The sequence below is a fragment of the Raphanus sativus genome, unplaced genomic scaffold (genome assembly GCF_000801105.2).
Source record: "Raphanus sativus cultivar WK10039 unplaced genomic scaffold, ASM80110v3 Scaffold1893, whole genome shotgun sequence".
Classification (NCBI taxonomy): domain Eukaryota; kingdom Viridiplantae; phylum Streptophyta; class Magnoliopsida; order Brassicales; family Brassicaceae; genus Raphanus; species Raphanus sativus.
Genome location: NW_026617202.1, coordinates 6849 through 18343, shown reverse-complemented (window position 1 = coordinate 18343; position 11495 = coordinate 6849). Strand labels below are relative to the sequence as shown.

Genomic DNA, 11495 nt, shown 5'->3' with positions numbered 1-11495 from the left:
TAGAATTTCACCACGGTTGAAACTTGTCTGGTTAAGCCTTGGTCGCCTCAGACCCAGAAACACACAAAGATAGGAAAAGAGGAAGAAAAAAAAAAAGAGAGAAAGAGAGAGAGAGAGAAGAAAAGAAGAAAAGGAGGCTTGTCGTGGATGTGCAACCGGCGACTCCGATAAGCGAGTAGAGGAAGACGAAGAGAAGACGAGAAAAAGAGAGCACACAGAGTTGCTGTATCTCTGAATCAAAAGCCAAATTCGAGGTGAAATTGGTGGTGGTTTAACTCGGTTTGATTCTAGGGTTTATCAGTATCTCGTAATGTTAAAAGAGCTGGTGATTGTGTTTACGACAGATACAGAGACGAAGAAGAAGAAGAAACAGAGGTTTTGAGGTTTTTTTTCGAAAGAGGAGAAGTGGTTTCTATATTTGGTGATTTCGTCAGCTAAGGAGCTTCTTCGTCACCAGATGAAACAGATCTGAGCTTTACACAAAGTATGACGACGAGTGCGGACGTTTCAATGAAAGGAAATCGTGGAGGAGGAGGAGAAAACTTCTCTTCCCTTGGTTACAGTGACTCAACGGTCGCCGGCGAGGCGGCGATGAAAACTCAGTCTAACCGATCCATGGCTGCTGAGCGTGTTGGTAAGTCTCTTTGTTAATGACTAATTTTTAAGCTTTGGTTTTGGTTAGAAACTGAGTTGATCTACCTTTTCTTCTTCTTAGTCGACGCTGAAGCAGCTCTCTACCGTGAACTGTGGCACGCTTGTGCTGGTCCTCTCGTGACGGTACCTCGACAAGACGACCGTGTCTTCTATTTCCCTCAGGGACACATCGAGCAGGTGCGTGAGCTTTTTTTTTTACTTTTACTCTCTTTGTCTCCGATTTACTGAGATACTTTTTTTCTTTTTTTTTGTTTTGTTTTTAATTTTGTCGTTTTCTTGATGAGTAGGTGGAGGCATCGACAAACCAAGCAGCGGAACAGCAGATGCCTCTCTATGATCTTCCTTCCAAGATCCTTTGTCGAGTCATTAATGTCGATTTAAAGGTAAGCTTCTCTCACTTCTCATTTTGAAAGACAGTTTGATGTTGGCGTCTCGAATTGTCGGCTAACTAACGATAGATTTTTGTCTGATTTTGCAGGCAGAGGCTGATACCGACGAAGTTTATGCGCAGATTACTCTTCTTCCAGAGCCTATGGTAAGTATTTTTTTAATTTCTATATTCATTTTGTTTGAGCGGAGTATGAGATTGATCATATTGTTCAATAAGCTGATTATTTTATATTTTTTTTAATTTGTTACAGCAAGACGAGAATGCAATTGAGAAAGTGCCACCTCCTCCCCCGCCCCCGAGGTTCCAAGTACACTCCTTCTGCAAAACCTTGACTGCATCGGACACAAGTACACACGGTGGATTTTCTGTTCTTAGGCGGCATGCGGATGAATGTCTCCCACCTCTGGTTGGTACCTTCGTTTATATATATTTGAACCATAAGACGCTCTTTTTGATTCACCATTTCCTTTTTTGTTTACTTCTCTCAGGATATGTCACGTCAACCTCCTACTCAGGAGTTAGTTGCAAAAGATCTTCATGCAATTGAGTGGCGTTTCCGACATATTTTCCGAGGTATTTGAAATTTGTTTTAACTACCTTGGTTTATTTTGTTTTCCCCCCACGGATGCTAATGTTTGTGATGATGTTATTATACCAGGTCAACCACGAAGGCATTTGCTTCAGAGTGGATGGAGCGTGTTTGTTAGCTCCAAGAGGCTGGTTGCAGGCGATGCTTTTATATTTCTAAGGTTTTTTTTTTTGGTTCATGATATTCTTTATTTGTGTACCTATTTTTTTTATTTTATCTATAATAATCTTATTCCTTCTGTAGGGGTGAGAATGGAGAATTACGTGTGGGTGTAAGGCGTGCAATGCGGCAACAAGGAAATGTGCCATCCTCTGTTATATCAAGCCACAGCATGCATCTTGGTGTATTGGCCACTGCCTGGCACGCTATTTCAACTGGAACCATGTTTACTGTCTACTACAAACCAAGGTTTTTTTTTCCTTTTTAGCTAACATGACGCGGCAGCCTTTTGCTCTTTGTCTCTATGTCTCTTTTACTAACTTTTCCATGTATTGTGGTTTTCTTTGTGACAGGACTAGTCCTTCTGAGTTTATTGTTCCGTTTGATCAGTATATGGAGTCCGTGAAAAATAACTACTCCATAGGTATGAGATTTAAAATGAGATTCGAAGGCGAAGAGGCTCCTGAGCAGAGGTAAAATAATGTTTCTGCTTTTTCAGTCATTTTATTTTGTTTCAGTGCATTCCTGTTTTCAAAGACGAAGCTCACTTTATTTATTTTTATTAGGTTTACTGGCACAATCGTTGGGATTGAAGACTCTGACCCCACGAGGTGGGCAAAATCGAAATGGAGATCTCTCAAGGTTTGTGTCCTTATTCCTCGGGAAGATAAAAACCATTGTCATTCCAATGAAATGCTAAATATTCAATTTGTTTCAGGTACGTTGGGATGAGACCACTAGTATTCCTCGCCCTGATAGAGTATCCCCGTGGAAGATTGAGCCAGCTCTTTCTCCTCCTGCTTTGAGTCCTGTACCAATGCCTAGGCCTAAGAGACCCAGATCTAATATAGCTCCTTCTACTCCGGACTCTTCCATGCGCATAAGAGAAGGTATATTCTACATTGCATTGCGTCTGATTAGTTATTTGTGTGAAAACTAAATCACACTCATTAAAAGAAGTTTTAATTAATTTTTCCACGAAACAGGCTCATCTAAGGCAAACATGGACCCTTTACCGGCAAGTGGACTATCAAGGGTCTTGCAAGGTCAAGAATACCCGACCTTGAGAACGAAACATGTTGAGAGTGTAGAATGCGATGCTCCTGAGAATTCTATTGTGTGGCAATCCTCAAATGATGATGACAAGGTTGACGTGGTTTCAGCTTCTAGAAGATATGAGAACTGGATGTCCTCAACCAGGCATGAACAACCTGCTTACACGGATTTGCTTTCTGGCTTTGGGGCAAACATAGAACCACCACCACCTCACGGTCATCAAATACCTATGTACGACCGTTTATCATCATCACCTTCTGTGGCCGCAAGGAAAATCCTCAGCGACCAGGATGGCAAGTTCGAATATCTTGCTAACCAGTGGCAGATGATGCACTCTGGCCTTTCCCTGAAGTTACATGAATCCCCCAAAGTCCCTGCCGCATCTGATACCTCTTTCCAAGGGATAAGTAATCCCTATGCTTTGCCTCGTGCAGTGACGACGACTGAGAATGCTGCTGGCAACTGGCCAATACGTCCCCGAGCTTTAAATTATTTCGAAGAAGCGGTCCATGCTCAGGCTAGAGAGCATGTAACAAAACGTCCTGCGGTCGTACAAGAGGAGGCAGCAAAGCCAAGAGATGGGAACTGCAGGCTTTTTGGCATTCCTCTGGTGAATAACGTGAACGGGACAGATACAGCTACGGCTCAGAGAAACAATTTGAATGACACTACGGGGCTTACGCAGATAGCATCACCCAAGGTTCAGGATCTTTCTGACCAGTCGAAAGGGTCAAAATCGACAAATGATCATCGTGAGCAAGGACGACCGTTCCCGGTTAGTAAACCCCATCCGAAGGACGTTCAGACCAAAACAAACTCAAGTAGGAGCTGCACGAAGGTGAGTTTTGTTTTGCTTTTGTTCAACACAAATTGTGTGAGCTTGTTGGAATTGTTGAAGCATTTCTTTACTAACACACACAACACATTGGTTTTATTTTGAAAAAGGTTCACAAGCAGGGCATTGCACTTGGCCGGTCAGTAGATCTCTCAAAGTTCCAGAACTACGAGGAGTTGGTTACTGAATTGGATAGGCTGTTTGAGTTTAATGGAGAGTTAATGGCACCTAAGAAGGATTGGCTGATAGTTTACACAGATGATGAGAATGATATGATGCTTGTTGGAGACGATCCTTGGCAGTAAGATTTTACATTTTTTTCCTCTTCTATACATACGTCTGTGTTAGTAATTCTTTTTTGACACTAACACCGTGAACAAATTTGTACAGAGAGTTTTGTTGCATGGTTCGTAAAATCTTCATATACACGAAAGAGGAGGTCAGGAAGATGAACCCGAGAACTCTTAGCTGTAGGAACGAGGAAGACGCAGTTGCTGGGGAAGGATCAGATGCAAAAGACGCCAAGTCTGCATCAAATCCTTCATTGTCCAGCGCCGGAAACTCTTAAACAAAAAAATCAAAACACCCTTTTGCTACTAGCCAAGGTTTGCATATATATTTGCTTTTGAACTAATATCAGTACAGACTGGATTACGAATGAGAAGACCCGTAAACCCGAGTTTATAGCATTACAGACAAATGATACTGGGTGTTTTTGTAACCGCAGGGGAAGAGTGGTAGGATTACAGACCAAGAGGAGAGTTGGATGGTGGAGCGTGGAGAGCAATATGGGGTTATGTTTTTTTTTTTCTTCTAAGATATGATAAAATGCAATTTTTGAAATATTTTGTTGGCCAGTTAGATTATTAGCATCTCCCACCATCCTATTATCTGATGATAATAATATTTAATAAGCAATATATACTATAAAGTAAACAAAAAAAGGTTGCAGGTAATTTTATATGGTAGAAAATGGGAAGGGCTCTTTTATAAAGTAGAAATGATGGTGTGGAGTTGTAGATGGAGGCTGGTTTCTCGGTTCTTTGCTTTTATGTATTTCTTTTCCTTCTTCCAAAGATCTCTCCTTAAAGTCTTTTATTGTTTATATATCAATGCTAATGTACATAAGTTTTTAAGAATTTGCATTTTTATTGTGTTCTGATCTACGCTTAGCTACGTATAATATTAACCCATTTTTGAATTTTAAGTGTGGTTTAACGGTTCATACGTACAAATGCTGCCTCTCTATGTTTTCATGAAACATAATTAGAAAATGTGATCTGGTTCTCTCAAAGTGTGTTAGATCACTTCGAACCGGACTACAACAAACACAAATCGATCTGAGCTATGTGGCGCGTAGTCCATGATATAAGAACTCATATGCCATTAAAGCAGTAAATAAGAAGCCCACCTGTGCGAAGAATGGAACTCACGTAGTGGTCGGAGTAACCCTTCCTTCGACAAGCATGCATGCTTGATTGTTCAATGTAGCAAAATCATGAAAAGGAGTTTTGTGTGTTGGTTATTCAATTCCAAACTTCCTCTCCATTAAACATGCATCATCCGTGCTTGATTTAGATTTTAGAGCCCTTATGTCTCTACTTCCTTTTCTTCAAATATTTCTGAATCAGATTTAGCTTTCTCCAGAGATTTAGGTAATGAGTTTGCGTCTACTCATTTTTATATAAGCTGTCAGATTTAGGTGAACAATGTAAAACTGTACAGGACCTGTCTGCTCTGAGCAAACACCACGTCCGAACTTTTAACTCATGTACAATTTTCTCATACATTTTAACACGTCTAGAGTTTTGAATAAATGTTATCTTGGTCGCTCTTCCCTTAGTAATTCTACACCATCGACACCTAATCCTGAAGAGTCCGATAACGATTGACACATCAGGCAGACATCTCCATATAATGAATTCATTTATTTTCCCCAAAAAAAATAAAATAAAAAAAGAATAAGAAAAAGTAAGCGGTGGAGGCCACCCCTTGGTGGACACATCATATGGGGAAGAGGGGAATAAACATGCAGAGGAAGTTTCCTGAAGCAGCTTCTCGACCTTCTTATGTCTTCTTCTTTTTCTTTTAAACACTCCCATCATATTCTATCCTCCCTCATTATTATTACTATTCTATCTTCTTCTTTCGTGACTCTCAGGGGACACGCTCTATCTTCTCGTTCTTTCGTTTTACAAGCCAATCTTAAACAAAATGGTTAGCGATAACGGTGACGCGATGATTGTCGAGTCTCAGAGATCTGTTCCGACGCCGTTTCTCACCAAGACTTTTAACCTCGTCGAAGATCCTTCCATCGACGACGTCATCTCCTGGAACGAAGACGGTTCCTCCTTTGTCGTCTGGAACCCGACTGACTTCGCTAGGGACTTGCTTCCTAAACACTTCAAACACAACAACTTCTCCAGCTTCGTCCGTCAGCTCAACACTTACGTACGTGTCATATTACATAACTCTTCCGGTCTCGTTTCGGACCACTTGTGCTACGTTTTTTTTATTGGTTAATTTCTTGCAGGGTTTCAAGAAAGTAGTCCCTGATCGGTGGAGTTTTCGAATGATTTCTTCAGGAGAGGAGAGAAACGTCTCCTCAAAGAGATCCAGCGTCGGAAGCTGACCCCACAAGCAGCTGTTGCTCCGCCTTCTGAAGCGGCGGCGGCGGGTCAGAGAGTTCTGACGGCGAAAACGGTCGTGTCTCCGTCGAGTTCTGCGGAAGATCAAGCGGTGTCTCCGTCGTGGAACTGTCAAACCGGAAACGGCGGCGGTCTGTCCGTTGAGCTGTTGGAAGAGAACGAGAAGCTTCGGAGTCAGAACATCCAGCTTAACCGTGAGCTCGCACAGATGAAGTCTCTCTGCGATAACATCTTCAGCCTCATGTCTACCTACTCAGGATCTCCTCCTGATGAGAACCGTTCTTCTCCGGGAGCTAGCACCAGTCGCGAAAGGATGAAAGCGGTGGAGTTTTTTCCGGGGAAGACGGAGGCTGCTGAGGAAGAAGCGAGTCATAGGCTATTCGGTGTTTCGATAGGGCTGAAACGGACGAGAAGCGAAGGCGTTCAGGTGAAGGCGGTTGTGGAGAGAGATCCGGGAGAAGGAGGAGACGCCGTGGCTAAGACACTGCAATAGGACCAATCAGAGAGTCTGTAATTGAACGGTTAGGATTATCGGGTGTGCGCGAAGTAGAGGATCAGAGAGCTTTTAGACAATAGAGGCACGTGTCTCGTCTGTTTCAAGAAGTTTCATCAATCTTGACTTCTTCTCTAACATGTTGTCTTTATTAATATATATAAACGCTCTTTTTTCAGTTTTTCTATTTTTATTCTTCCATAGATTTTTCTAGACTTTACCTTTTTGACTTTTTCATTTCTTTTTCTCTTTTTGGGTTTTGAAATTTTGTTAATTCTTTAGCTAGAAGAGACGTAGAGAACAGATCAATTAGCATTAATAGCGAAACTGGAAGTTGTCGTGAAGCTTCCTGAATCTCCTGTTTGGTGGGTGCGGGGATCATATACAACGTGGACATCGTTTCGTCTAAGTATCACAATTAGATTCTCTATAATAATGAATAATTAGTAGTAGTCATACTTAAAAAAAGCACTAAAATGACATTTCTTTTTAAAAAGAACTTAATGACATTCCCCTGTGAAACATAGTTTGCTGTGGTAACCATTATTATGCGACGAGTACATCCCCACAAATTACATGTGGTTTGATTATTAAAACATAGGATCCCAGTTGGTAGCATGAAATTAGCTAAATCTAACTGTTCGGATGTTTTTCTTGATTGAGTCTGTGCTGACTTGGCAGAAACGTTACGATGAAGTTTGTCTACTCATACTGTTCCTTCTTTCTTTTGAATCACAAACAGTCAATCACCCACAAAGGATCTTAATTCAAAGTGAGACGTTGTAATCATCTAAACATTTGGATTTCCCCGTCGATGTGAAGCACACTTATTAGTCCACTATAAACCATTTTCTCAAAACGGTGATCGATCTCGTGTTTCTATATGTGCTAAACAACCTCTCAATGCATGTTTATACATGATTTATTTCATTAGTTAATACAGTCATGCTATGGTATGAGATTCTTATAAATTTTAAGAACACATATTTTTTAATATGCACACATTCTGGGTGCACATATGTTGTTGATAAATACTCTCTTATATATTATATACATATATAATTTCTGTTTCGATAACCATAGAGATCCTAAACAAACTAACCTAAAAACAAATTTCGTGAAGTCTGTATATATAAGTACGTGACTAATCCGTCGTGGCCAAGACAAATTGAATTCAATTCGGAAATTCCAGATGGAGTTTTTTTACCATTAGGGTAAAATTGAATACGGGTTGATTCCATTTTTGTATAGTTGTGTTTAGTTTATTTATACATCCCGTTACTAGTTCCTTTTGTAATCTGTCTCAAACTGAAAATTTGGTATAATAATTTAACATTTTACTATGAAAAACTCTGACGGATAAGAAAGTGCATATTTGTTTGTGTGCTAGAAGATAAACGATAAACATGAAGCGAATATTTGTTTTTGTCCCCAAAATTTGAATGTCTTATGTATAGCAATAAAAACAAAAGAAGAAGAGGATAATATAGGCCTTGATTGGTATAGCTGATGAAAAAGCAGTAGCAGTATGCTATAGAAGCAGTATGTTGCAGAAGCTTTATACTCTGTTTAAAATTTAATAAAGATGATTGGTAAAGCAGTAGCAATATACAATTTTTAAAATTTTAATAAAATTATTATATAATATATTATATTTAAAAATAATATTATATCAATTATAATATATATATTAATATATATTAATTATAATATAAATATTAATATATATTAAATATAATATATTATAATATATTTTTATTAAAATAATAAATCTTAATTAATAACATAAATTAAATAAACTATAAATGTGAAATATTATTATTTAAAAATAAATGTTTTTTTAAAAAAAATATAAATTAATTTGGAATAAAAAATTTTGAATATTATTAAATTAAATAAATAAATACAAATTTATTTTGGATATAAAAATAATTTGGATATTATTAAACAAAATTAAATAAATTATCGTTATATATATAAGAGATATAATTAATTTATTTATTTACTAATTTCAAAAAATATATTTATATCCGAAAAATTTTTATTTTAAAAAATAAAATTACAATTAAAATATCTGTTTAAAAAATAATATTTTCTCATTTAAAATATATTATATATATTAATTAAATTTAATTTTCTGGATATAAAAATAATTTTATGATATTATTAAATCAAATAAATGAACTAATTATATTTATTTTTTAAAATTTAAAATTTGTAAATATAAATGCTCTTCCAAAAATTTCATATGGGAGCATTTGCGAGAGAGCATTTGGAGAGCTTTAGCATTTAGTAAATGCTTTACTAAATGTTTTTCTAACATATGTTGATTGGATAATGTAGAAAATAATGCTAATGTTAATGCTCTACCAATCAAGGCTTAAGAGAGATTTGTTAAATTCGGTTAAACGAAATTCAACATAACCGGTTGGTTTAATAAGAACAACACTCCAAAACTAAACCCTGTTTTTTTTTTACTTGTCTAAAAAACTAAACCCTGGTTGTGTCTTGTTTGTTGTTGTTAGTTGTTTCCTGCTCGTCTCTTCCGCCGCCTTCTCGATTCCCTCCCTGTAAGCAATCAAGCAATCTTCGATTCCTTTTCCTCTCAGACCAATCTCGTGCTCTCGACTTCTTCGTCTGGTTCGTCTTCTACTCTCTCAAAGTATTACGTATTGAAACTCTTCTCCTAATTCGATTGATTTGTAATCAGTCCTTTTGACCTAAAAAGCATGGAGCTTTCCGAACCAACCAAAACCAAACCGAAGCAACCCCCAAAGCGTTTCATCAAAAACCAAATCCCGGACACAATCCTCAACGACGCATCCCTCAACGCCGCCATCTCCCTCCTCCCTCCCATCTACCACTTCGAGATCCACAAATGCGTCTGGCGAATCAAATCCACGAACGCGAAACGCGTCGCCATCCAGCTCCCCGAGGGTCTCCTCATGTACGCGCTCACCCTCTCCGACATCTTCACTTCCTTCGCCGGAGCCTCTCGCTGCTTCGTCCTCGGAGACGTCACTTACGGTGCTTGCTGCGTCGACGACTTCTCCGCCTCTGCTCTCGGCGCTGACTTGCTTATTCACTACGGACATAGCTGCCTCGTCCCTATCGACTCCACCAAGATCCCTTGTCTCTATGTGTTTGTTGAGATACAGATTGATGTCAAGTGCTTGTTGAACACTATCTGTCTTAATCTCGGTGGTGATGGTGGTGTCAAGAAGAGGATCATTCTCGCTGGGACGATTCAGTTTACTTCGGCGATTAGAGCTGTGAAACCGGATTTGGAGAAGCTAGGTTTCAGTGTTTTGATCCCTCAGTCGAAGCCTTTATCTGCTGGGGAAGTCTTGGGATGCACGGCACCTAAGGTTTCTAGGGTTGAGGATAATGATGGTGAGGACGCGGTGCTTGTGTTTGTAGCCGACGGGAGGTTTCATCTTGAGGCGTTTATGATAGCTAATCCCAAGATTAAGGCGTTTAGGTATGATCCTTATCTCGGGAAGATGTTTCTAGAGGAGTATGATCACAAGGGGATGAGGGAGACGAGGAGGAGGGCGATCGCTCGTGCTAAGGATGCTAAGACTTGGGGGATCGTGTTGGGGACGTTGGGAAGGCAAGGGAACCCGAGGATTCTGGAGAGGTTGGAGAAGAGGATGGAGGAGAGAGGGATTGATAGCACGGTTGTTTTGATGTCTGAGCTTAGTCCCACGAGAGTGGCCTTGTTTGAGGACTCTGTGGATGCTTGGGTGCAGATAGCGTGTCCGAGGCTTTCTATTGATTGGGGTGAGGCCTTTCTTAAGCCGCTGCTGACCACTTTTGAGGCTGAGATTGCGTTAGGGTTTATCCCTGGTTGGTGGGAGAAGGGTGAGTCTTCTTGTTCTTCTTGTAAGTCTGGCTGCTGCAGAAGAGAGGAGAAAGAAGCGGGATGTGCGTGTGGAGATGATGATAAGAAGGGTGGTGATGAGGTACTCGATGGAGACTATCCGATGGATTACTATGCACAAGAAGGTGGTGAATGGAACTCATCGTATCTCAAGAAGTCATCTCGTCCCATCCGAAGAAACCCTTTACCTTCACCTTCTGCAGCTTAAAGTAAATGTCCATGGTGCTATCAAGATTCTACGGCTGAGTTTATTATTAGTGAATGAAACAAGCTTGTTGGCGGTTTTATGAGACAGACAACATGACGAGCATGCTCAGTATTGATACAAGGGGTGAAGATTAAGAGAAGGCTACAACACTCCTTTTACTGAGATCTTGTCTTTTCAATTTTTGGGTTATGGATTACTACAAAATGGTGGCTGCAAGTGAAACTATTACGTCTTGTTTGTAGTTAAAACTGATGATCTTTTTTTTTTCTCCAAATTTTACCCGGTTTTGTTTTGGTTGTGAAATTTAATATATTGCATTTAGTGGTAAGTATACACATGGTATCTCATGTAACTAATCCTTAGTATTTTAGTCTTTTAGTTATCTACCATAAGAAGTATTTAGGTGTAAAAAAGCTCGTTAATACGTAACACTACTAATAAATTAGAATGTGGCAAATAGTCCTACCTAACATGAAAATCAATCACAGCGCCTCTCTGATACATTGAGAGATTTTAGAAAGAAAGTTTTTTCTATTTTCGCATATTATGTGGCGAGAGGCTGCAGTTTTAATTGGTTTA

The 11495-nt window shown here is 39.3% G+C and overlaps 2 protein-coding genes and 1 pseudogene across 3 annotated transcripts; all 3 read left to right on the top strand.

The window, feature by feature from the left end:
* Positions 1–288: 288 nt before the first annotated feature.
* On the top strand, positions 289–4823 carry LOC130504926 (auxin response factor 2-like). Its single transcript, XM_056999541.1, has 15 exons — positions 289–634; positions 716–831; positions 942–1037; positions 1133–1189; positions 1296–1451; positions 1534–1618; positions 1704–1794; positions 1878–2042; positions 2147–2266; positions 2360–2435; positions 2512–2683; positions 2780–3687; positions 3795–3985; positions 4075–4289; positions 4412–4823. Exons 1-14 carry the CDS (start codon positions 487–489, stop codon positions 4250–4252), a joined length of 2559 nt encoding a protein of 852 aa, XP_056855521.1. The 5' UTR covers positions 289–486; the 3' UTR covers positions 4253–4289; positions 4412–4823.
* An 859-nt stretch (positions 4824–5682) lies between these two features.
* Positions 5683–6963, top strand: LOC130504927 (heat stress transcription factor B-2a-like; annotated as a pseudogene).
* A 2339-nt stretch (positions 6964–9302) lies between these two features.
* On the top strand, positions 9303–11244 carry LOC130504930 (uncharacterized). Of its 2 annotated transcripts, none has more exons than XM_056999543.1 (2): positions 9303–9465; positions 9554–11244. In XM_056999543.1, the coding sequence occupies exon 2, from the start codon at positions 9555–9557 to the stop codon at positions 10914–10916; it is 1362 nt and encodes a 453-aa protein (XP_056855523.1). In that variant the 5' UTR covers positions 9303–9465; position 9554; the 3' UTR covers positions 10917–11244. The 2 variants fall into 2 exon arrangements, with proteins under 2 accessions (XP_056855523.1, XP_056855522.1); XM_056999542.1 differs by having other exon boundaries at positions 9304–9465; positions 9536–11244.
* Positions 11245–11495: the final 251 nt, after the last annotated feature.